Source organism: Poecilia formosa, unplaced genomic scaffold (assembly GCF_000485575.1).
Source record: "Poecilia formosa unplaced genomic scaffold, Poecilia_formosa-5.1.2 Scaffold13, whole genome shotgun sequence".
In the NCBI taxonomy this organism is placed as follows: domain Eukaryota; kingdom Metazoa; phylum Chordata; class Actinopteri; order Cyprinodontiformes; family Poeciliidae; genus Poecilia; species Poecilia formosa.
In genome coordinates this window covers 1,815,183-1,841,241 of record NW_006799952.1, presented here as the reverse complement: position 1 = coordinate 1,841,241, position 26,059 = coordinate 1,815,183, and the positions used below count along the sequence as shown (strand labels likewise).

The following is a 26,059-nucleotide window of genomic DNA, read 5'->3' as shown; positions in this document are numbered from 1 at the left end:
CGTCAACTTAAGAGCCCCCAGCAACCTCAGATCCCTTACCCTCATCCACCTCAGATTCCCCAGGAACGTCAACTTCAGAGCCCCCAGCAACCTCAGATCCCTTTCCCTCTGCAACCTCAGATCCCTTACCCTCAGCAACCTCAGATCCCTTACCCTCAGCAACCACTGATCCCCCAGGAACGTCAACTTAAGAGCCCCAAGCAACCTCAGATCCCTTACCCTCATCCACCTCAGATTCCCCAGGAACGTCAACTTCAGAGCCCCCAGCAACCTCAGATCCCTTTCCCTCAGCAACCTCAGAACCCTTACACTCAGCAACCACTGATCCCCCAGGAACGTCAACTTAAGAGCCTCCAGCAACCTCAGATCCCCCAGCAACCTCAGATCCCCCAGGAACGTCAACTTCAGAGCCCCCAGCAACCTCAGATCCCTTACCCTCAGCAACCTCAGAATCCTTACCCTCAGCAACCTCAGATCCCTTACCATCAGCGACCTCAGAACCCCCAGCAACCTCAGAACCCCCAGCAACGTCGACTTCAGAACCCCCTGCTATTGCCATATGATGCTTCACAGCCTCTGTACCCTTCATACCCTAAGCCCCAAATACCTACGAAAAATCAGTATCCTCAGCCACAGACACCTGTTAAACCTCAGTATCCTGAGAGACCACAAGACCCTGTGATTCCCAGCACTAAAGGTTGTGATGTGCCACCAGCTTCAAGAGTACCATGTGGAGCTCCAGACATCACTGCCACTGAATGTGAGGCCAGAGATTGTTGCTTTCAACAATCTCTGGCCTTTCAAGGACAGTCTTGCTACTTTGGAAAAGGAGGTTAGTATTGAACTGGCTGCTCTTGTGAGACAAAAACTGAAATACCTTAGCCTGTAAAACATTTCATTCAAAACAAAAGTGACTAATCGGAAGTTCTTACAAGTGGAATTTGGTGTGTATAGTTTAACTTACCATATCCTGTCTTTTTTTTCCATTAGTGACAGTCCAGTGTACCAAGGACGGCCAATTTATTGTTGTTGTAGCCAAAGACGTCACCCTGCCCCACATTGACCTTGAAACAATCTCACTGTGGGGAGGAGGTCCAGGCTGCACACACGTTGACTCTAATTCCATTTTTGCTATCTACTTCTTTCCTGTTACTGCCTGTGGCACTGTTGTCATGGTAAAATCAAAATTAAAAACATTGCTTTCATTTAGGCAATAATCCGGTTATTTTTCAATAATTAACCTTTTTGCCATTTTAACACATTGTAGGAGGAGCCTGGAGTTATAATCTATGAGAACAGTATGACATCTTCCTATGAAGTGGGTGTTGGACCTCTTGGAGCCATTACCAGGGACAGCAGCTATGAGTAGGTGAACATTAGAAAAGTATCATATTAATAAATATATAAGCCAGTTCAACACAACATTCTCTTTTCCAGATTACTCTTCCAGTGTAGGTACATTGGCACCTCAGTTGAAACTCTGGTGGTCGAAGTTCTGCTGTTGGATAATCCTCCTCTGCCAATTGCTGTTGGTCTTGGACCCATCAGAGTGGGTCTGAAGTTGGGCAATGGCCAGTGCATTACAAAGGGTTGCAACGAAGGTCAGTATATGCTGCCTGCAAAGCGATGCAGATCATTTTTCAAACTTGGCTGTCGTAATGACTTGTGCATTTGGTCTCCCAGTGGATGCGGCCTACACGTCTTACTATCAGGACTCAGACTATCCTGTTGGCAAAGTACTGAGGGATCCAGTATATGTGGAAGTTCAGCTGCTTAACAGGACAGATCCCACACTGGTTCTGACTCTTGGACGCTGTTGGGCAACTACAGGCCCCAACCCTCATAGCCTGCCCCAGTGGGACATTCTGATTAATGGGTAACTAAAATACTTTTTTCCGCTATATTAGTAATGATAACAAGCTGGTTCTTTAAATCTATGTCAATTATGTTTATTAGAAAGATTTCTTAATGCTATTTGGATCTGACTGCGATGAGTGTTAAATTTTATTATGAACAGTGCTTAAAATTGAGGGAAAATTACCAATGATATTATAATAGACAAGTTTATCTGCAAAATAGAAGTACAAATTAACTTCTATAGATAAAATACATTTAAATCTCACAAAAGCAAGTACTGTGCAGAAGTCAGCAAGATGATAACGGAACATGCTGTTGTGTAGTGAACAAATGACCTTGTAATGATGCAAGTGACATTTCTACATTTCAGCAAGAAGCTATTTATAGCCATTGCAGTTTTAGGTTTGAGGCAATTTTTTTATTTTATCAACATGTCTGACTGGAAGTATTTTCAGTAAATTGAAGTCCTAGTCTAAGTCTTCACTTGAATTTGTTAGAGAACCTGTGGAGGGCGCTAAAAATAAGGGTGATGGCATGAAGGATTTCCAACCTTCATGACTGGTGATGATGATGACTTATCACTGAAGATAAGTCATCAAAAATATCGGTCTAAGAAAAGGCTCAGCAATTATGGGAAGGGCTTGATTATTGAAATCGCATGACAGGGTAATCTCAGGCTCCCAGCCATTCATTTTCATCCTTTTCTCAAAAATTTCAGAGCTCAGCGCACACCATCTCTCTCTCATCGCTGCTATTACTATGAGAGAGCTAGAGATGTGAATCGTGGTACTATCGGAGACGAGAAATAGCCCTCTCATAGGCTTCAAACGTTTTTCGAATACGTCTCACGGTTCCTGAACGGGAAGGAGTTGTTCGGACTGCTTTTTTCAGAAAAGCTGACTGGGTATCTCAGCCTAAATGCCACGGACTTAGGCTTTAGCACTTCCGCATTTTTTTATTATTTTTTTTTTTGGCCACATAGACCACTTCCTGGAGCAGGCAACAGTATGTTAACAATAGCTCCTCGGTCGCTGCAGGACTGTTAATGATGCTTATAGAATTATTCAGAAGTCCTGAAGCGCTCCAACAACGACAAAGGATTTAATCTGGATGTGTCAAACTTCACAATAACTTAAAAGGTAAGTTAATAAATCGTTTGTATTCACCATAATGCCTTATGTCTGACGTAGCTAACAGGGACAAGCTTACAAAGACGCTATGTAAACGTTAAGTGTTTTGATTTTCTGTGCGATGATGTTATCTATCTATCTATCTATCTATCTATCTATCTATCTATCTATCTATCTATCTATCTATCTATCTATCTATCTATCTATCTGTCTGTCTGTCTGTCTGTCTGTCTGTATAGATAGATATATAGCCATATATCTATGTAGTGCCCAACTAGTAGCTAGCAGTCAAAGCTGAAGTTAGCTTCCGAATGTAGCTTCTAATTCGGATAATAGCTAAACGATTACACTTTTTTACTATCTTGAGCATTCTTAATGTGTTGTATTATAAAACCTACAATACCCAGACATTTCAAACCTAACTGGATTATTCTGCACTAATAGCAGAATAAACATTTGTGAAACTTTCTAATTGATTTGTGAAATTTGTAAAATATCAATAAATTTCAGAACGTTTTTTTGCATCTGGAACGCATTAAATCTGAATTAACAAATTGGCATTTGTTATTTTTAACTTTCTGTTTTCTTTCTTTTTTATATCTTTATTATAGCTGGAGTTGGACAGGAGTTTTGTTTTGTGACTTCCTTGAGGGAGGGATCGGCTGAGCTAATGCTACCAACAGCTTTTCCACCTCCTGCTATTAACTTTTTTGATTTTCTTTATATAGAAAGTATTTCTATCCGTAACTCTGTTTCCATTTTGTATATTTTCTCTGTTTTTTATTTTTACCTTAATGCTTCCCTGGTCAATCGAAGTGGCAATGTACATCCTCTTGATTACTGGCAAATGGAGAAGGACCTCGCTGAAGCAAACAGAAAGGGGCGGGGACGGACCACTGGCAGCCTCATACCTTATTTGGAAATAGGACCATTGCACTCCGGAAGTGAAGGGGGCGCTATTTCCTATATTATCCGCGATTTCCCGTTTTTATTTTCTTTTGATATTTGTGATATATTTTCACCTTTAGAAAGGAGTTGTACTCTCGGCATGTAGCCTATATAACTTGTCTCTTTTATTTAATTTTGCTCAGCTCACAATTTTTTTTAAACAAATTCTGTAGTTTTCTGTGTACTTCTAAATCTCTTCTTCGTCGCATTTTTTCGGGCCTGCTACCGTCTCCAGTGGCGTGGAGGTGGTAACACAACTAATATAATTACATTAATCAGAATAGCACAAAGTCTTTATTATTTATTCATTTTTCATTTTCTTAAGGATGTAGAGCTAATTAAATGACTTAAACAAGACATCAAAGTGGTTCCAGTTTCTCTCGATGGCCAACCTGTTGAAACTGAGGCAAATATTAAATACTTTGGGTCATTCCTGGATAGTCAGCTCAACTTTGCTAAAAACACTGACTATATATTTAAGAAATGTTTTCAGACTCAGAGACTCTATCTTTTAAGGAGACCCAGTGATCTTGGGGTCACCCAACTAGAGCTCGTGTAGAAGACAATGTTGAGTGTTTTAACTTTTCATCCCCTCGGCTGGTTTAGTCACATGAGCTGCACAATAACAGTCAAACTTTTAAGAATACTTTGAATGGCAGGTAAAACAACTCTGTCTCAACTGTTTGCTGAAAGAACATGGAAGACGGCAAGAAATTTCAGCAGAGAACGTCCATCCTCTTTATTCATCAGTTTGAACCTCTGAGCTCATGAAAGCTCAGAGGTTTCCCTCTGGTACCTAAGAACATTGATTACAAGTCATTTATTGACAGTGCAATAATCATTTTTAACCAAACTAAATGATAACATTTACCTGTTGCATGCTAAGTGTTTTACTCGATGCACAAATTGTTGATATGGTGTGTTTTATTTTATAGTTTTAGAGTCTGAGGAAAATTTCCACCTCAATAGACTAAATAGTTTCATCTTGTTTTTTCTTCTATATAAGACTCTACCAATAAAAAATCTCTCTAAATAATACATATAGCACCACATAAACAAAAATCAGAATCCGTATCTGTTTAAACAATCCTAGTTGTTACAACCAGATTTGTCATTCTTTTATTAACCTTATTCATTTGTTTGTTATTGACTTTTGCTCAATTAAGTTTCTTATGTATACATTGTAAATGGTATTTTTATCATAGTTGATCATGTTGATTTTCATGTCTCCTTATTTAATTTATTACTCCTATAACTGATGGAGATATATAGATATTATTTATAATATATAAAGATCTTGTTTATGTCATTTAATTAGCGCTACATCCTTAAGAAAATGAACAAATATGTTGTTTTATAATTTATCTTTTACGATGCCAGTGTTGTGTGTATGTTGTGTGTGGGTGAGTAAGATGTGTGGCAGCCGTCCTCCAGCACGCACGCTCCCAAAGCATGCGTGCTGAAACCGGCATGCTTTGGGAGCGAGTGAGAGACGATATGTGTAGCAGAGTGTGTGGACCATAGACATGACATAATATATACATAGATAATATATATTACCTTATATTATGTCTATGGAGTGGACCATAGACATGAATACGGTGTGGACGACGACCGGAGCAGCGGCTACTAAAAAAAAGGTCTGTGCAGCCTTCACCTGTTCGCCGGAGCTATTAAAGTTAACCTCTAACCACCTGCGTGCCACCGCGTGGTTTATGAACAGGGCGAGTGAGGCTGTTAACCCCGAAGTCGAGGCTTCAGGCATGGAGGAAGCTTTCCCCTGTGTTTTCTGACCATCGTCAAAGGACTGAGCAGGAACGGTTAACACCAGGAATGGCGGAATTAATAGCAAATAATAAATACTTTGTGGTATTCTGATTTAGTAATGTAATTATATTAGTTGGGTTACCACCTCCACCCCAGTAGTAGTAGTAAAAAGATGCAACGAGAGAGCAAATTTAGAAGTATACAGAAAGCTACAGAATTTGTTTAAAAAAAACTGTGAGCTGCGCTGAATTAAATTAAAGAGACAAGTTATACCGAGAGTACAACTCCTTCCTAAATGTGAAGATATATCACAAATAAAGAAAATATAAACGGGAGATCGCGGATAATATAGGAAATAGCGCCCCCTTCACTTCCGGGAAGTTAGGACAATTTCAAGGGCCCCTGACCAACAGGGGGCCCTCCCACATTTTTTTTTTCTTATGGACATACAGAAAAAGATGGGGACCCTGTTAATTACGAAATTAATCAAATATTGTTTTTAAAATTGTTTTAGTAGTCAAAATTAAATGTTACCACTCCCAGACCAAAAAACGCACATTTATATTTGCCCTGAACACCCCCCTGGATCTGCATGAAATGGTTCGTTCCTGCTCAGCGTGCTTGACGGTGACGGTGTTCAGCAGCAGTCAGTAGAAGACAAGATCGTGGCAGTTACTATGCTGCCAAGAAAAAGAATAAAGTTAGGGTTTCAAAAAGAAAGAGAAAAAAGACAAGAGCCCAGTTTTTCTCCAAGAGAGGTGGGTAGACTGTGCTAGATTGTCAACCATTTAGCTTAGCTATAGCTATATACAGACTACTGTTTGCCTCCATTTCACTAACATTTAATGAAAGAAGGGAAGAATTTAATAACACATTCATATATTTAACTTTCCCCTGTACCTCTTACCACGCTTAACAACAGATGAGTCGGTCAGCAGCAGCTCTAACCCGGATACCAGTATAACCTTTAACTGTCCCAGTGAAAAGGTGAGCAATCTGTGTGGATTTTTCCTGTCTCTATACTCTTTTTACAGTTACACAACAAAAACAATTTATTTATTACTCACAGAAATTCAAATAATCTTTACAAAATTTTCCATAAGCACACTAAGCAGTGAGTGAATGAGGTTGATTGACAGCACTGAGACTGTCCTGGTTCTGATTGGTTGTGTTTGGTCAGAACCGTGCATTTCTTTAGACTGCAATAGCAACTCAAAGAGGAAGTGGAGGAGATTGATCTTTTCACAAATTATATGGTTTCATAGCAAACTGTCACGACATGGTGAGCTTTAACAAATGTAGAAAAAACATTTTTTATTAACAAAATACAACAACGTAGCATTTTTTGAGAAGTTTGTATTGCTTCATGTATATTTTGTGAATGTTGTTGGAGGGGAGAGGCATTTCATTGAGCTAAAACTAATAAAAAAAATTAAGCAACCTATTATTAGCATGCAGTCTGTGGACTGTTGCATGTAAAATTCACTAGCAGTGAAATGTTCGCTGGAGATAGGCACCAGCACTCCTCATGACCCCACAAGGGTGTACATAAAAAATCCATCCATCCATCCATACATACATACATACATACATTTCCCTTATACAACATACATACATACTTTTCCCTTATACAACTGCCAAAAGAGATTATTGAAATAAAGGCACTTTTTGCGATTTTATTTTAAGTATAAACAGGATAACAAAATAAACAGCAGTTACTCAGACATCAGCCTTGTTTGCCTTTACTGGTGATGAAAACACGTCACTCTAGAGGAGAGGGGAAGATCTGCTCAGCTCAGTCCAGGATCACTGCAGTGTCAAGGTAGCTAATAAAGTCTGCAGGTAGATTTTTGCATATCTGGTCCTCCAGTTTCCAGATCCTAATTTAACCAAGTACTGTAAATAAAAAGTTGGTCCATGCTGTGATGATCCAGCTGTGGACTGATGGACACCATACCAGTCATCAGGTCCAAGTGCTTGGATCCAAGGGGAAGGTAATTGATAGAGCGGCTCAATCATGGCTCAGAAACGCATCACGAGGTGTAACGATGCAAACCTGAAAAATTAAAAACAAAAAAAAAAAAAAAAACTAATATGTTCATATTTAGCCACACAACATAATCAAAACTAATAAACCCTAAGCTCTTTTTGAGAGTTTTGCTTGAAAATAAATTGACAATATCTCAGAAAATGTTTGAGTGAAACAGTTCTGGTATCACAATTAAAGAAACTGCAAAAAATATTTCAGAGATGTAACATCACTGAAGTTACTGAGTAAGAGTGAACTGAAATATTTACTACTTAGAAAGTGCATGTTAAAATCTGAATATTCTTTTGAAAGTGTGTAGCTGAAATTAATTTAAACTACTAGAAGACGCAGTCCAGGATTTCCCTATTATATGTACCAACAGTAATATAAAAAAAATATGCATAGAAGAGGTGTTAGTTTATAAAAGTCCATGCAAACCTAAATTTACCATTTTAATAATAAAAAGCAGCGGGAGGATGTAACTTCATAGCTTCATTTTTGTAAGCAGAATCTCGGAGAGAGAAAAAAGCGAAAAAAGAGGAATTACGTCTGTGTAACGCAAGAACAGATTATAACAAACAAGTGGAAAAATTCACACTAATGTGGATTATAATTATGAAACAAACAGCAAAGGTACGATGTCATATTTTTGGGATTCGTGAAATAAGCCCTTCCTAACTGTTCGTAGGCAGATTTGTTCTGTGGGTTTTTTATGTGGAGAGGTGACACTTATACGGCTAGAAAGGGAAGGTTTGGGACTTTAATTTGACCGGCTACCTGTGTGGTTTGGATTGTGTTGCTTGGTGTTGGTAGAACAGAAAGACGGAATAATTTTCAGGCTGAAGCGTTGCTGCCCTCAGCTGTTCTTAAATTGCCGTGCTCTCCGACTGCATGTTAAGTGTATTTTATATTAATTGTCATATAAACAAAAACGAAGGAGTTGCCTAAAAATAATTTCATACTCTGTAATACACAAACGCATATCAACACACACATATTGACTGACCTTGTGTTCTCAGCCTGTTCCCGTAGCAGTGGATTTCCTCCCGCATTATTTTCCTCCAACAAATTCTTCCACTGAAAGAAGCGCGTACAGCTCCCTTTCAACTTCTGTCTTCCCATTTCTGACGCTGGATCTTAAATATCCTCAAGTTTGAAATACCAGGCAGCTACAAACCATGTGTTAGCTTTAGTGGCTAAATGAAAAAACTAAGCACTGGACTGTACCAGCTAATTACTGGACACAACGGCACACAACAAGTAAGATATTTTAACTTTTGCGTCTTGTTCATGGTACAGCTCTTGCAGAGACGGCTAAAAACAGTAGGAGCAAGCGATACCCGGAAACGATCTATGTGGCGAAAATGTAAACGGAAGTACGTCACCACTATTCGTGGCATATAGGCTATTGTTTGCCATCCAGAAGAAGAAAAGCCACGTTTCTCTGTTGCAGCACCCTATCCATGTCTCTGATCTTGCCTTAACAGATTTAGGCACACTGCCAAAGACTTCCTGTTTTTATGTTTGCTTTTTTCTGTCAAGTTTTCCAGGAATAGGTCACTGAGGTAAATTCTGCAGTTTTCAGTGCAAATAACTTTATTTGATGTGCATTACTTAATATTTATTTCATAAAGTGAACTGAACCAAACTGAATGTAATATAATTTAAAATGTTTGTACTTATTTAAAATTCAAAATGAAGCCATTCTTATGAGTCTAGATTGTAAATCATGTGCATGTGTTTATTAAAAGACAAATTCATAATCTGGAAAAGTGTTCAAGAAGTTTATTTTTAATATTTCTCTGCTATTTTTTTTTAAATAGATAATAATTGGTCAAGTCTCTCCTTGCTCTCCTGAGCCCTTCTGTCTTCTGCTTCTCTTTGTAATCGCATATCTTCTTTTATCAGTTCAAGAAGCTCCAAGCTTTCGCTTCGCCTCTTCTGGCCTCTTTTAATAACACCACCTTCCTCTTCCTCTTGAATTTTTGGCCCCTGTGAACAAGTGGCTGTTTTGGTCCCTGAGGGAGATGAAATTTCCCGTCTGCTCCTTGGTCCCTAAAACAAATGGGCAAATTAGGGTAAAGTGACATGTCTTGATTAACATTGATACTGTCAAGTATGTTTCTTGGCTACCAGGTTTATGTGTAGATAAGTTTATATATTTCTGTGAAAATACCAAGATATCACAAGTGTTTTGTTTTATACTGAGATTTACTTACATTTCAACGTTAACTTTTTATTGTGTTTGGTAGAGAAAGCTGTTCAAAAATAATAATAATAAATAGATATACAATATTATAAGTTGAAGGACAGTTCTACAACAAAGAATAAAGGAGGAGATTTATTCATTATCAAATACAATCTTCAGCTTTCATTAAAGACATTACAGTTATATCTTAACTAAAAATATAACGATGAACACGCTTTTACGGCAGTTAAGGACTTTGAATTGTCAACCAAAATGATTTCGTGAGGAATAAAATCTTTCAATACAACATACATTAACCGCGCTTAATTGTATTTGTGTTTGTCTTGCATTCATCAGTGAAAAGCCAATTGGATTTTCAAAACAATGTGTCGTGAGCCATGTGTTTCCTCAATCGCGATGCCAGCTGATAACTGTCAAGCTGAGTTGGATAATAATGTAACGCTAACAGAGAGGTTAGGCTAGCATTAGCATTTTGGCAAATTTTAGCTTATACACCAGTTTTAACCTACTAAATGGATTAAGTCCATGTTAGTCAACATGCTTGAGATTCTCCACATGCCATTAATATTATCTTAGCTAAGTTTAGCATTGATGCAAATGTTCAGCATCAGAACACTGGGTTCCAATGGATGGGCACACTTTGGCAGTCCCCAGTTAAATTTCTTCTGAAATTTTCTAGTTATGCTGTGCTGTTTGTCTTAACACACCCACGTTGACCCCAGTATTACTCCGTCTCCATCCAGATGTCCATATGCGGACGATCGCTACCTCTCCACACTGGTTCCAGTGGGTCCTTCATCTGGTCTGGAATTTCCAACTCACTACCGACGTTTCATTTTCAAAAAGTTTACCTTTGTGGACACCAATTCAATGGAACCCCTAAGAGAATACGTAAGGAATCCAGCACTCTGACAAAAAAAAAAACACTGTTATTACATATTGTTATTTCTAATAATGTTTTTCTTCTTCAGGTATACATTCACTGTAGCACAGCTGTGTGCGTTCCAGAACATGGTGTAAGCTGTGAACCATTATGTCACACTATAGGAAGTAAGTGATTCATTTAAAAACCTTGAAAAATATAATGATCAACAGACACCCAGATGTGACCACAGTTCTCATGTCGTTGTGCAGAGAGAGACACCGAGGCTGCAGAGGAGAGGAAGGTTGACCCAAAGGTTGTGGTTTCATCTGGACAAGTGATTATGACTGCCCCTCGGGTGAGCAGAGGCAACCTCAGCAATTCAACCGGGAACATTTAGAAAAAAAACACTTTAAAAATTAACGCAGTTGTTGAACAGTAAAAAAAAAAAAAAAAGTAACTGTGTATTTCTAAGTAAATGATCGCACAATATATAACCAGCAGTTGATTAAGTTTTGAAGATAGGATGATTGGTCCATGTTAGTCCTTCATATAAAAGTTGTTAACTTGACAACTGTGATGTTTGCACGCTAATAAAGAAATACACTGGATTGGAGTCGATGTCGCTTTACTAGTCGAGTCATACGAAATGCTTCTCATACAGCAATACATGGTTACAATCCGTCTATGGATGTTATCCGTTCTCTACGACACACGTGTGCACTTGAATCTCAGTCTTTTCTCTGGTGCGTTCACTGACAGTCTGTAACATAAATGTATAAGCACCGCTGTATACATTACAACATCTTTAAAATTGTATTTAATGGTTTCATTGTACGAATTTGAATTGTTGTATGAATTCTCCAAATATGTCAAGCATGGAAAAAGCAAACTGCATCGCAGGAGCACCCCAAGTTTAAAAAGTAATCGTTTAAAACTTCTGTTGACAAACTGCATGAATTAAAATGTAAAACAAATAAAAAAAATCACAAGCTTGTAATATTGATGAATAAAAACAGGTTAATGATATTTATGCTAAAATGTGCCTTGATAAAGATATGATCTTTATCTATCTATATGCAAAACATAATTTGTGTGTTATGGGAATCTAGATCACAAATATGTTTATGAGCTCACATGTACGACATCCAGTCATAACAAACCTGAGACTTTCACAGAAAGTTGGATTTACAGAGTTTAAATTACACACGGGTGGACTCTATTTACGGATTATGTGACTTCTAAAAGAAATGAATTGCACTGGGTTTTATTTTTGAGTATACAGTTAATCAACATGAGCCCCACACTTTTCAGACTTTAATTTGAAAACCACTCTTTTTCTTTCACTTCACAATCATGCACTACTTTGAGGTGGTCCACCCCTTAAAATCTCTGTATAATAAATCAAATTGATAAATCCAATAAAACAAAATGTAACAAAAGTTGAAGACAGAAGAATTGCTACAAAATGTTTTATATATATACATTGAAAAAAACTATTTCACACATAAGTTAGAGGCAGGGGGATCAATATTCTTGCTACTGTGACTGAACAAAATAAACATTTAGGAGCAAACAAAACCCGCGGATCTGACTTTTAAAAGGTTACTGTGACCCAAAGAGTCAACAGAAGACACTGGGACAGATCAAGGACAGTCAGAGGTGGCTTTCTGCCCAGGTCAGAGGGTGCCACAAAGAGAAATAATAAATGTAACTGTTGTATACTGAAGGATTTTCAGGAACTTAATTGTTTATCAAGTTAACTGAGAAGACTAATGGGTTGTTTCTGCTTCTTACAGATTTCATTTGACCCTCTTTGGTTTATAATCTTACATTTAACCTTTCAGTGCGCTGAACAAACTCTTTAAACACAATTTGAGATTCAAAAAAACATTTATTTCATTTAGGAAAACATACAAAACAGCATTTCCAAAGTAATTTGGCTTGAGAACCATCTTAGGCTAAAACAGAAGTGAAAAGCACAATATACAGACCGGTCAAACAAGAACTTAAGTAATCTACGATGATTTGGACACTTCAAATTTTCATCCACATACCCTATCCTAATTATTATCAGATTAGTTCTAAATATTTCTGAATAATTACAAATTAAGTTGTTTTTTTTTTGATAGAATTGGCTACATTGGCTGGTGGTATGCATTTGATTGTGTGGTGAAGGACGACATGGCAAAGAAAGAGGAAGAAGGGTGGCGCGTGTGCTTCGTATGCAGGAGCATTAACTTTGTTTTCTGCTGTTATTACCAAACTGTAAGCCTGGTAGGTGAATGGTTTTTAGCAAGCAGAAACCGAAAATGTTTTATTGTGCTGCAGGAATTTTTTTTTTTTTTTTTTATGTATTGTTAGTGTATTGTTTTTGAGGGCTTCAAAAATAGTTTATAAAAACGTACTTTCTGTATAAACATTCATTTAAAAAAATAATTCACAGTTAACCAATTCTTATGCACCAACTACAAGTGAATTGCTATAATTAATCAGCATAATGCTACCAGAGTACCAGTTTACTTCAACTAATACATGAGTTCTGAATTACTGAAGAAATTAAATCTCATTCCAAATATTAAAACATACAATTTTTCAGTGAAACTTCAATCATTTGAATTATATGTTGTTGTTTTTTTTTTTTTACCTAAAATAAAGAAAATTACCTCCATAAATTAATTTGAAAAACTTTGAAGCTTTATTTTACAAGAACAAAAGGAAAGCATACAAATAAGAAAAGATTTAATTACAAAAAGTCCTTTGCACAGTAATAAAATGCATTTATTGTAGTAATAATAATAATAATAAAAATAAAATGTCTAAAACAACAATCTTCTACGAAGGTGAGAAGATTACCACAAGAAAGCCATACATCTGAGAAGCATGCACATTGAAATGGAAGACACCAAAATGTTCAGGTTAAACACAATAAACCAACCCATAAAAATCTATATTAAAAAACTGGACTTTATCTACCATGTCCTTGATCAGATTTATCTGATCATTTGTCAGTACGTGTGTTTATCTGAAGAGGAATAATCAGAAAATCAGACTCGGAGTGTTTCTAATATTTACCAGCTGAAAGTGAATTATTTCCAGATGAAAGTAAAGAACTCCTTATAAGGCACAGATCATCATTGATTGTCTTGAATCAGAAGGAATGAGAACAGGTGTGCTGTATTGCTTTCTTTTTATGTACAAAATTTGAAAACATAATTAAACATTTGTGGAATTGTATCTCTAGTTACATAAAAATAACACAAAAACAACAACAGCATAACTTGCAAACTGCAGCTCTAAGTCCTTAGTTGCTTTTTTCTCCCGCTTACAAATGTTAAAACATCAACAGGAGTGTGAGCTGTGTGTCCAGTCTCCTCTGCTCCATGTCAGTCTGACTTATCTTTCTTTTTGCTGCCTCCTAGAGGAACTTTGTTGACTACTGCAGACCCGACCGCGGTCACGCCGCCAGCCACGGCACACACTCCCCCCTTCACCAGCCCCACTCCCATTACAGGCACGGCAGCTACAGTGCAGACAGCTGTCTTGGTGAGGTCCAGGCTCTTTCCTCCTATCCAAGTCACGCCACCCACTGTAGCTTTGGTGGCTCCATATAACCCCCCCGCCAACCTGCCGAACATCCCCGGCTGTGTCTGTGGGTGGTCCTTGTTGGCATCTGATTTAAAACAACAAAACCAACATATTGTGAATTGGTTTAATCAGCGACAAAAAAGTTATAAATACTATTACTTTTACTTTAATGATCAATTTGTTTTTGAAAGACGGATTGTTTACTCTGTGACTACGAGAGCATCTCCGTAAATAAAAATATCAATGAATAGTTTAGTGATTTATTCAAAAGCATAAACACAGTGAAATGCTTCAAGTGTTTGCATCATTAATTTTCAAGCTAGCTAATTAAAAACTTTAAATTCTGTTTGTTAAAAAAATAATAGTAGATAAAGACAATAAAATCTTTATTTTTTTTAAACTGAAATGTGCCTCCACAAACATATGGAAGACTGCTAATTTGTCAGTTGTCCAGCAGGCAGCTAATAATATTATGTACTATATATAAAGAAGGTGAGCCACAAACAGACTTTGGTGATTAGGCTGGCTGTTCACAAGAATAGAAGATGAGTGGAATAAAGAAGGATAGTGGAGAAAGACACAGAAGCAAAAGGGATCATTTCAGCCTTGAGACAAATGTGAATCAAAGCCCATTCAAGAGTTTGGGGAATATTCACCAAACCTGGATTGAGTCTGGAGTCAGTGCTTCAAAAGCTACCGCACAGGTCCAGGGTGAAGTTCTCACAATCATTTAGGACACCATGCCATCTGCTGGCGTTGGTGAGGTTTTTCCTCTAAACATTTAAACAGTCTGGGAAAGACCAGTTAAAGAGTTTGTGTGTTTTTTTTAGTTTTTTTTTTAGTTTTTGATAACTTACTTTACGACATTTTAGCAAATTGGAGGCATTTTTTGTGGCGTACTTTAAAGCAACACCTCAAACTGCTTTCTTGTGTTACATCTTGTTTAAAAAAAAAAAAGCAAAATAAATCAGCAAAGGTATTAGGAAGAGAAGCGTGAACCTCCACAAGTCTGATTCATCCTTGGATACATATTCCAGCCGCCTGACAGTGCCACGTTCTTCTGTTTAAACATTTATATGGAAGTATAAACACCAGGGAAATATTCAGCCATTGTACCATTCAGGAAGGACGAATGTGCTTTGGTGCCAAATGTACATATCCACCCAAAGGACAAACGCAAACAACCTTTTCAGGAGGCTGAAGCTGCTGAGAGTGTCAGTATCCACAATGAAACAAGCAATTCACCAACACGGCCTGGAAAGCCTGTCAGAAAAATGGCTATTGATCTAAAAGCAGCAGCAACAACTAAATAAGATTACAGTTTCCAAATGCCTTCAGGGTTGAAGACATGCACTGCATTTCTACTCTGTTCTACTCTCGTCCATGGGTGTCCAGTTCCTTTACTCAAGGCCTGGTATCCTGAAAGTTTAGATGAGCCTCTGCTCCAACTACCTCAACACGATGTCAAAGTTCTGGAGAGGCTCGCAAATTAACCATTATTTGATCCAGGTGTGTTGAACCAAAGAAAAAAAATTCAAACTGATTTTGAACACCTCTGCTATTACATTTGAGGGAAAGAGAGGGAAACTTGCAAACCCTGCTGTGAAGTATTTTGTTGTGAAGTGCAATGAATGAACGTTCTAGCAAACTACTGGTGACGCTTGTACAAGGAAATCCTGGACAACTGACCAAAAACACACTTAAAATGCACTGGTAAAAAATATTTCACTGTATGCTAAATTCTGGCTTGGAGGAGTATTGTTCATGAAAAACGTTTCTCTCGCATTATTTTAGAAAAGATAAATAATTTTGCTCATTCAAACTGAATCAAAGCGGAAAAGTTTAGTTTTATTTCATGCCTGACACGGTAAAGGAACACAGTTTCTGAAACATGATGGAGCTTTTACTTGGAGAACAGCGATAGAAAGTATGTTTCCATAACAGAAACAAGTCCTGTAGTGTTTGCATATTTTTTCAATGCTATTCATGCCTTTCCGTATATGACTCCTTACATATGTCAGAGAAGTTCATTAGGTTTAGGTGATTCTCAAGGCTGCATTCCTGCATTGTAATTTAGACTCAGCATGCCTTCACATTAATTTAACCAAATCCAGCCTGATTATTTTTTTCTTCATTAAATATTAAAAAAAGTCAGTTTAAGTCAAAACTTCAACCGTGTTCTTGCCCTTGAGTGTCTTATGAGATGACAAAGGAGAGTTAGAGCTCAGCTTACCTGTAGCTTCTGGCTCATCTGTGTGGCATGCAGGCATGTCCTCAGGCACCTGCTCGGCCTGACTCATCTGAGAACAAAAATAACAAAATTACCAAGGTGACTCAAGTAGTTACACGTATGCAGTGACGATTACAGCTGGAGGGATTTTTTNATACGAAATGCTTCTCATACAGCAATACATGGTTACAATCCGTCTATGGATGTTATCCGTTCTCTACGACACACGTGTGCACTTGAATCTCAGTCTTTTCTCTGGTGCGTTCACTGACAGTCTGTAACATAAATGTATAAGCACCGCTGTATACATTACAACATCTTTAAAATTGTATTTAATGGTTTCATTGTACGAATTTGAATTGTTGTATGAATTCTCCAAATATGTCAAGCATGGAAAAAGCAAACTGCATCGCAGGAGCACCCCAAGTTTAAAAAGTAATCGTTTAAAACTTCTGTTGACAAACTGCATGAATTAAAATGTAAAACAAATAAAAAAAATCACAAGCTTGTAATATTGATGAATAAAAACAGGTTAATGATATTTATGCTAAAATGTGCCTTGATAAAGATATGATCTTTATCTATCTATATGCAAAACATAATATTTTGTATGTGTGTTATGGGAATCTAGATCACAAATATGTTTATGAGCTCACATGTACGACATCCAGTCATAACAAACCTGAGACTTTCACAGAAAGTTGGATTTACAGAGTTTAAATTACACACGGGTGGACTCTATTTACGGATTATGTGACTTCTAAAAGAAATGAATTGCACTGGGTTTTATTTTTGAGTATACAGTTAATCAACATGAGCCCCACACTTTTCAGACTTTAATTTGAAAACCACTCTTTTTCTTTCACTTCACAATCATGCACTACTTTGAGGTGGTCCACCCCTTAAAATCTCTGTATAATAAATCAAATTGATAAATCCAATAAAACAAAATGTAACAAAAGTTGAAGACAGAAGAATTGCTACAAAATGTTTTATATATACATTGAAAAAAACTATTTCACACATAAGTTAGAGGCAGGGGGATCAATATTCTTGCTACTGTGACTGAACAAAATAAACATTTAGGAGCAAACAAAACCCGCGGATCTGACTTTTAAAAGGTTACTGTGACCCAAAGAGTCAACAGAAGACACTGGGACAGATCAAGGACAGTCAGAGGTGGCTTTCTGCCCAGGTCAGAGGGTGCCACAAAGAGAAATAATAAATGTAACTGTTGTATACTGAAGGATTTTCAGGAACTTAATTGTTTATCAAGTTAACTGAGAAGACTAATGGGTTGTTTCTGCTTCTTACAGATTTCATTTGACCCTCTTTGGTTTATAATCTTACATTTAACCTTTCAGTGCGCTGAACAAACTCTTTAAACACAATTTGAGATTCAAAAAAACATTTATTTCATTTAGGAAAACATACAAAACAGCATTTCCAAAGTAATTTGGCTTGAGAACCATCTTAGGCTAAAACAGAAGTGAAAAGCATAATATACAGACCGGTCAAACAAGAACTTAAGTAATCTACGATGATTTGGACACTTCAAATTTTCATCCACATACCCTATCCTAATTATTATCAGATTAGTTCTAAATATTTCTGAATAATTACAAATTAAGTTGTTTTTTTTTTGATAGAATTGGCTACATTGGCTGGTGGTATGCATTTGATTGTGTGGTGAAGGACAACATGGCAAAGAAAGAGGAAGAAGGGTGGCGCGTGTGGTTCGTATGCAGGAGCATTAACTTTATTTTCTGCTGTTATTATCAAACTGTAAGCCTGGTAAGTGAATGGTTTTTAGCAAGCAGAAACCGAAAATGTTTTATTGTGCTGCAGGAATTTTTTTTTTTTTTTATGTATTGTTAGTGTATTGTTTTTGAGGGCTTCAAAAATAGTTTATAAAAACGTACTTTCTGTATAAACATTCATTTAAAAAAATAATTCACAGTTAACCAATTCTTATGCACTAACTACCAGTGAATTGCTATAATTAATCAGCATAATGCTACCAGAGTACCAGTTTACTTCAACTAATACATGAGTTCTGAATTACTGAAGAAATTAAATCTCATTCCAAATATTAAAACATACAATTTTTCAGTGAAACTTCAATCATTTGAATTATATGTTGTTGTTTTTTTTTTTTTACCTAAAATAAAGAAAATTACCTCCATAAATTAATTTGAAAAACTTTGAAGCTTTATTTTACAAGAACAAAAGGAAAGCATACAAATAAGAAAAGATTTAATTACAAAAAGTCCTTTGCACAGTAATAAAATGCATTTATTGTAGTAATAATAATAATAATAAAAATAAAATGTCTAAAACAACAATCTTCTACGAAGGTGAGAAGATTACCACAAGAAAGCCATACATCTGAGAAGCATGCACATTGAAATGGAAGACACCAAAATGTTCAGGTTAAACACAATAAACCAACCCATAAAAATCTATATTAAAAAACTGGACTTTATCTACCATGTCCTTGATCAGATTTATCTGATCATTTGTCAGTACGTGTGTTTATCTGAAGAGGAATAATCAGAAAATCAGACTCGGAGTGTTTCTAATATTTACCAGCTGAAAGTGAATTATTTCCAGATGAAAGTAAAGAACTCCTTATAAGGCACAGATCATCATTGATTGTCTTGAATCAGAAGGAATGAGAACAGGTGTGCTGTATTGCTTTCTTTTTATGTACAAAATTTGAAAACATAATTAAACATTTGTGGAATTGTATCTCTAGTTACATAAAAATAACACAAAAACAACAACAGCATAACTTGCAAACTGCAGCTCTAAGTCCTTAGTTGCTTTTTTCTCCCGCTTACAAATGTTAAAACATCAACAGGAGTGTGAGCTGTGTGTCCAGTCTCCTCTGCTCCATGTCAGTCTGACTTATCTTTCTTTTTGCTGCCTCCTAGAGGAACTTTGTTGACTACTGCAGACCCGACCGCGGTCACGCCGCCAGCCACGGCACACACTCCCCCCTTCACCAGCCCCACTCCCATTACAGGCACGGCAGCTACAGTGCAGACAGCTGTCTTGGTGAGGTCCAGGCTCTTTCCTCCTATCCAAGTCACGCCACCCACTGTAGCTTTGGTGGCTCCATATAACCCCCCCGCCAACCTGCCGAACATCCCCGGCTGTGTCTGTGGGTGGTCCTTGTTGGCATCTGATTTAAAACAACAAAACCAACATATTGTGAATTGGTTTAATCAGCGACAAAAAAGTTATAAATACTATTACTTTTACTTTAATGATCAATTTGTTTTTGAAAGACGGATTGTTTACTCTGTGACTACGAGAGCATCTCCGTAAATAAAAATATCAATGAATAGTTTAGTGATTTATTCAAAAGCATAAACACAGTGAAATGCTTCAAGTGTTTGCATCATTAATTTTCAAGCTAGCTAATTAAAAACTTTAAATTCTGTTTGTTAAAAAAATAATAGTAGATAAAGACAATAAAATCTTTATTTTTTTTAAACTGAAATGTGCCTCCACAAACATATGGAAGACTGCTAATTTGTCAGTTGTCCAGCAGGCAGCTAATAATATTATGTACTATATATAAAGAAGGTGAGCCACAAACAGACTTTGGTGATTAGGCTGGCTGTTCACAAGAATAGAAGATGAGTGGAATAAAGAAGGATAGTGGAGAAAGACACAGAAGCAAAAGGGATCATTTCAGCCTTGAGACAAATGTGAATCAAAGCCCATTCAAGAGTTTGGGGAATATTCACCAAACCTGGATTGAGTCTGGAGTCAGTGCTTCAAAAGCTACCGCACAGGTCCAGGGTGAAGTTCTCACAATCATTTAGGACACCATGCCATCTGCTGGCGTTGGTGAGGTTTTTCCTCTAAACATTTAAACAGTCTGGGAAAGACCAGTTAAAGAGTTTGTGTGTTTTTTTTAGTTTTTTTTTTAGTTTTTGATAACTTACTTTACGACATTTTAGCAAATTGGAGGCATTTTTTGTGGCGTACTTTAAAGCAACACCTCAAACTGCTTTCTTGTGTTACATCTTGTTTAAAAAAAAAAAAGCAAAATAAATCAGCAAAGGTATTAGGAAGAGAAGCGTGAACCTCCACAAGTCTGATTCATCCTTGGATACATATTCCAGACGCCTGACAGTGCCACGTTCTTCTGTTTAAACATTTATATGGAAGTATAAACACCAGGGAAATATTCAGCCATTGTACCATTCAGGAAGGACGAATGTGCTTTGGTGCCAAATGTACATATCCACCCAAAGGACAAACGCAAACAACCTTTTCAGGAGGCTGAAGCTGCTGAGAGTGTCAGTATCCACAATGAAACAAGCAATTCACCAACACGGCCTGAAACGCCTGTCAGAAAAATGGCTTTTGGTCTAAAAGCAGCAACAACAACTAAATAAGATTACAGTTTGCAAATGCCTTCAGGGTTGAAGACATGCACTGCATTTCTACTCTGTTCTACTCTCGTCCATGGGTGTCCAGTTCCTTTACTCAAGGCCTGGTATCCTGAAAGTTTAGATGAGCCTCTGATCCAACTACCTCAACACGATGTCAAAGTTCTGGAGAGGCTCGCAAATTAACCATTATTTGATCCAGGTGTGTTGAACCAAAGAAAAAAAATTCAAACTGATTTTGAACACCTCTGCTATTACATTTGAGGGAAAGAGAGGGAAACTTGCAAACCCTGCTGTGAAGTATTTTGTTGTGAAGTGCAATGAATGAACGTTCTAGCAAACTACTGGTGACGCTTGTACAAGGAAATCCTGGACAACTGACCAAAAACACACTTAAAATGCACTGGTAAAAAATATTTCACTGTATGCTAAATTCTGGCTTGGAGGAGTATGTTCATGAAAAACATTTCTCTCGCATTATTTTAGAAAAGATAAATAATTTTGCTCATTCAAACTGAATCAAAGCGGAAAAGTTTAGTTTTATTTCATGCCTGACACGGTAAAGGAACACAGTTTCTGAAACATGATGGAGCTTTTACTTGGAGAACAGCGATAGAAAGTATGTTTCCATAACAGAAACAAGTCCTGTAGTGTTTGCATATTTTTTCAATGCTATTCATGCCTTTCCGTATATGACTCCTTACATATGTCAGAGAAGTTCATTAGGTTTAGGTGATTCTCAAGGCTGCATTCCTGCATTGTAATTTAGACTCAGCATGCCTTCACATTAATTTAACCAAATCCAGCCTGATTATTTTTTTCTTCATTAAATATTAAAAAAAGTCAGTTTAAGTCAAAACTTCAACCATGTTCTTGCCCTTGAGTGTCTTATGAGATGACAAAGGAGAGTTAGAGCTCAGCTTACCTGTAGCTTCTGGCTCATCTGTGTGGCATGCAGGCATGTCCTCAGGCACCTGCTCGGCCTGACTCATCTGAGAACAAAAATAACAAAATTACCAAGGTGACTCAAGTAGTTACACGTATGCAGTGACGATTACAGCTGGAGGGATTTTTTTTATCTTCTTCAATATACAGGTTTTACTTTAAAAATGGGACTTTGTCAGAGTGCTGATTAAAGTCATGGTATAGAATAATTCAAGTGTTTTACATATTTACCCGTAAAACAAGCAAATACAACTTATTCCTCAAAAACCTTAGAGGTAAAACATTTGGAACGGGCTATAAGGTCATTAGAAAACAAATTATGTTTATCCATTTAAAGAAAAGTGATTTTATGTTTTTTATTTTTTTTTTTACAATTAGGAGCTTTCAGACTTTTCCAGGAGTTAACATCCCACTATAATCCCCCCCAAAGGTTAGACAATGTTCACAGAAATTTCATAAAAACAGACGTTAGTATTTTGACTTTGATTTTGCTCAGTAAAGTAATCAAAGTTAATAATTTAGGTATTGTCTATTCTGAGTTTGTGCTAATTCTGTCAGGTTTTTACAATAACATAAAACATTAAGAGTTTGAAGAGGTTGTTCTTTCATGACTGTATGCAGTCAAAAGCCTTCACCAGAACAGACTAAATGTCCAATGTGACACTAGTATATAAAATAAAGTGAAGCTGAATGTCAGCACTACACAACAGGCTGCTTTGAGCACACAATGTGTCAGAAAATAAAGGAGTGTGTTTTGGGTGTGCTACTAATACCAAAAACAAGGCCGACCTGTTTATAGTCTAGAACTAAGCTGAACAACATGTTCAAATGGGATGATTGAAATCAAACTGACCAAAAGCTCCTTTTGGGGGTCATTTTGCTGGGATAAAATAAATGTACTAATTAATTATGGATTTTGAAAGATGCCCAAGTTTCACTTTAGCATGATTCTATTTTTTTTTTTTTTATTGAAAAGTTAGGCACTGAGAAATTCAGTTTTCATTTGTGAATCTCAACAGGATTATAAACGTCTAACAATCTGCAAGTTATTTTTGTACTACTACTCAATTACTACAGTTTACGTAGAAGAAATTGACACAATGTCAGTCTTTCACAGCATATTAATGGCAACAAAATGAATGGACATAATGATAATAAAATATTTAATATATTTAGACAATATCCATCCATCATCTTACATGCGTATCCCTATTAAGATTGTGAGGGGTATCTCTAGTGGTCAACGGGCGAGAGGCGTGGTTCACCCTGGACAGGTCACCAGTCCATTGCAGTATTTAGACTATATCTAAATATGTATTTTATCTTGACATAAACAAAAGCACATTTCTGATATATGGCTCTACTAGAATACATTCAACCAATGTTTGATGGTAAACATTCAGTAGTTATTAAGGAAGCCCAGGTTGCTTTAACATCAGCCTTTCTGTTTAGTTGGGTCAAGTGTTGCTCATTTTCGTCCTCACAACAACACACCACAAATTCTTTATGGGTTTAGATCAGGTGAGTTTGTTGGTCAATCAAGCATGTCAAGAATGTCATGCTCTAAAATTCCTGATAGGCAGCGGACTGTGGACTTGATATAACAATACACTAACATTAGAGGATGAAATTGTTCCTCAATTCATCATAATCTGTGGAAGCACACTATATCACAAAGCAAGTTAGGTTTTGTGCTTTTTCACTCTTCCTGAAATGAAAAGTAAACATGGTGATTATATGCAGAGAGGATTTTGGATGACTGAACGACATTGCAGTCTACATTTTCCTGAGGCCAGGTAAGATGCTTCTGAAATGTGGCCTTATAACACCACAGGTTGGTCATCTTCGTGCTGCACTGAAGCAGTATTCCCAGATTGAGAACTGATTGCATGTAGTGTACACTACATGGACATGCTTCTCAGTAGACTGACATTTCTGTAAATTATTATTCTTTTGTAATAATATGTTTCTCGTACAAACTGAATTTCAGGTTTCCACTAACCTTCAGCCATATATATTACAAATGATCATATATTCTTCTTTGTGTAATGAATCCATACATACTGGTGTCACTTTATGGACTAAATAGACATAAAAAGTCTGACAACCCTTCTGACATCAATAACAGATAATGAAAGGAACTGCAATAATCATGCAATCTGCCTCATTAAGAGATGACATATTTTGCAAACCTGGACATATAACTTCAGGTATATGAAATCTGAAGGCAAAAATGAGCATTTTAAGAGGCTGCTCTAAATAACTGCCGCCGTATTTAAGCCCAGGTCAAAATAACACGTCCATCTAAAATCTCATAACACAACCTAAAGAGATGATTGTTGTAAAAGATGACCACAAAAGGAAACTTACTCAGGAAGTTGCGTCGTGAATTAACTGATGGGGTAATTGTACGAGTTTACCCCTCCAAATAAAGTACCAAACCCAGTCAAAACAATTTATGCTAGCTCCCTGCAACATTTTACGAACGTCAACTTCTACACATATTCTCGTAGAGTAGGATATGCGTTGTTTGACGGCTTTTAACGCAATTTACCCCAAATTATAGGACTTTAAAGACACATTATCGCTCTGCGTGTGGTCGACGCCTTCAACCACTATAATTGCTCGCGCTTTAACGTAAATGTGTAGAATCTTCTAGCTCGTACGTCACGTCGCTCGAGGATTTTTCAACGGTTTTACACGATAACGTTCGACATCCAAACCTCCGTTTACGCTGTTGAAACTGAAATAAACGTCCGAGTTCGCCCTGAATCTGTGGTTATAACGTCATGGCTCTTAGTTTTTCGAAAAAGAAAAAAAAAAAAAACACTGGTTGTTGTCAAGTTTTCATGGCTGACTCTCGTTAACAAAACTGATCCCTAACGGTCCAAAATAACACTTACCTTGCTGTAATGGTGGCCAGTCGAAAAAAGAAATCCAATGAGTTATAGGATGATTGTGAGACTAAGTAAATAAAATGATGAATATAAAAAATATATGTTGTAGTCCCAAATTTAGAAATAACAAAGGTGCTGCAGGGAGTGAAGCTGGCTGGTGTTGACTGTTTTTAGGAGGAGGTTCTCAATCTCCACCCACAAAGCACACACGCAGAGGTACAGTCTGCAAACTGGATCTCTGAATCTGCTGAACTTCACAAGCATGAAATTATGACATAGATGATCATAAATGCCTTTTTAAAGTGTGTTAATAAAAAGTGCATTCCTTTTTATTTAACTAATGATTCTGAACACATACTGAGGGATGTTTGGGGGTTGCAAATGAGGAGATTAAATGTTTATAATCTGTAAAGACCACCCCCCGACCCTCACCCAAACTGTCACTCAATGTTGGCGGGAGGCTACAAAATAAACCATTCAAGTGAACTGAATCGTTCACGCGTTACCAAACTGATCAAAATACAGCAGCCCCGCCTCTTCCTCAGGGAGGAAGTGACGATTAAGGTGTTTTTGCGGCCTTCAAGTCAAGATCGTCTCTTACAAGGAGATGAGTCTCTACCATCCCTCGGTAACAATGTTTCTATGATAGGTTATTGGAACCATAGACATGAATGCTATGGTTGGCACAATGTGATCGGGTTCATTAATAATCCCCAAACGAGATATAAAATACTTTTAAATTGCCCTTTAGATGTTTATTTAATTATAGGAATATAGTAAAATTATGTCTTCTAAGGTATCTAAATGATGGTAGATTATTGAAGGACTCTATATTCCTTGGACAAACCAAGGTTTTTAGATGAATCTACTTTCTTGCTATGTTTTTTTCTGTTCTTTAGTAGATCTGAATCTGAAGTTTATGTATCACATTATGTGTCTTATAAATATGTCAGTCTCATAAGATACAGAAATCACCAGTAGCAAGGTTTCCCATTGTCTCCAGAAACACTTTATGACCTTTAGCAAGCTCTACATGTCAAATTCATCTTCAAGAATGTCACATCTGGATAGCCAGATGTGACATTTCCTGAATTTGTACGGGACAATGAAGGATAATTCTATTCTATTCTATTCTATTCTATTCTATTCTATTCCAAACCAAAGTGTACACGATTATTAGGATGTTTT

General features: G+C 36.9%; 4 protein-coding genes across 5 annotated transcripts in view; 1 reads left to right on the top strand and 3 right to left on the bottom strand.

Moving 5' to 3' along the window:
• The window catches only part of LOC103133700 (low affinity vacuolar monovalent cation/H(+) antiporter-like), a 20,537-nt gene extending 16,741 nt beyond the window's left edge, over positions 1-3,796 (bottom strand). The window contains exon 1 of the mRNA XM_007545560.2: positions 3,778-3,796. The gene's annotated coding sequence lies outside the window, so the exon portion shown is untranslated. The remainder of the gene's footprint in view (positions 1-3,777) is intronic.
• LOC103133702 (zona pellucida sperm-binding protein 4-like) overlaps positions 1-11,418 on the top strand; it is a 13,280-nt gene extending 1,862 nt beyond the window's left edge. Inside the window, exons 3-10 of the mRNA XM_007545563.2 lie at positions 11-832; positions 991-1,175; positions 1,268-1,365; positions 1,438-1,601; positions 1,684-1,876; positions 10,684-10,831; positions 10,912-10,990; positions 11,075-11,418. Coding sequence (XP_007545625.1) covers positions 11-832; positions 991-1,175; positions 1,268-1,365; positions 1,438-1,601; positions 1,684-1,876; positions 10,684-10,831; positions 10,912-10,990; positions 11,075-11,202 — 1,817 coding nt within the window. The 3' untranslated portion in view covers positions 11,203-11,418. The remainder of the gene's footprint in view (positions 1-10; positions 833-990; positions 1,176-1,267; positions 1,366-1,437; positions 1,602-1,683; positions 1,877-10,683; positions 10,832-10,911; positions 10,991-11,074) is intronic.
• A 2,150-nt stretch (positions 11,419-13,568) lies between these two features.
• LOC103133699 (transmembrane protein 263-like) lies at positions 13,569-16,730 on the bottom strand. The gene is made up of 2 exons (XM_007545559.2): positions 16,624-16,730; positions 13,569-14,475 (listed from the first exon to the last, which is right to left on the bottom strand). The coding sequence occupies exons 1-2, from the start codon at positions 16,688-16,690 to the stop codon at positions 14,189-14,191; spliced, it is 354 nt and encodes a 117-aa protein (XP_007545621.1). The 5' UTR covers positions 16,691-16,730; the 3' UTR covers positions 13,569-14,188.
• A 2,170-nt stretch (positions 16,731-18,900) lies between these two features.
• On the bottom strand, positions 18,901-25,125 carry tmem263 (transmembrane protein 263). Of its 2 annotated transcripts, none has more exons than XM_007545555.2 (3): positions 24,878-25,125; positions 21,955-22,021; positions 18,901-19,807 (listed from the first exon to the last, which is right to left on the bottom strand). In XM_007545555.2, the coding sequence occupies exons 2-3, from the start codon at positions 22,019-22,021 to the stop codon at positions 19,521-19,523; spliced, it is 354 nt and encodes a 117-aa protein (XP_007545617.1). In that variant the 5' UTR covers positions 24,878-25,125; the 3' UTR covers positions 18,901-19,520. The 2 variants fall into 2 exon arrangements, with proteins under 2 accessions (XP_007545617.1, XP_007545618.1); XM_007545556.2 differs by lacking the exon at positions 24,878-25,125 and adding an exon at positions 24,345-24,844.
• Between the last annotated feature and the right edge of the window lie 934 nt (positions 25,126-26,059).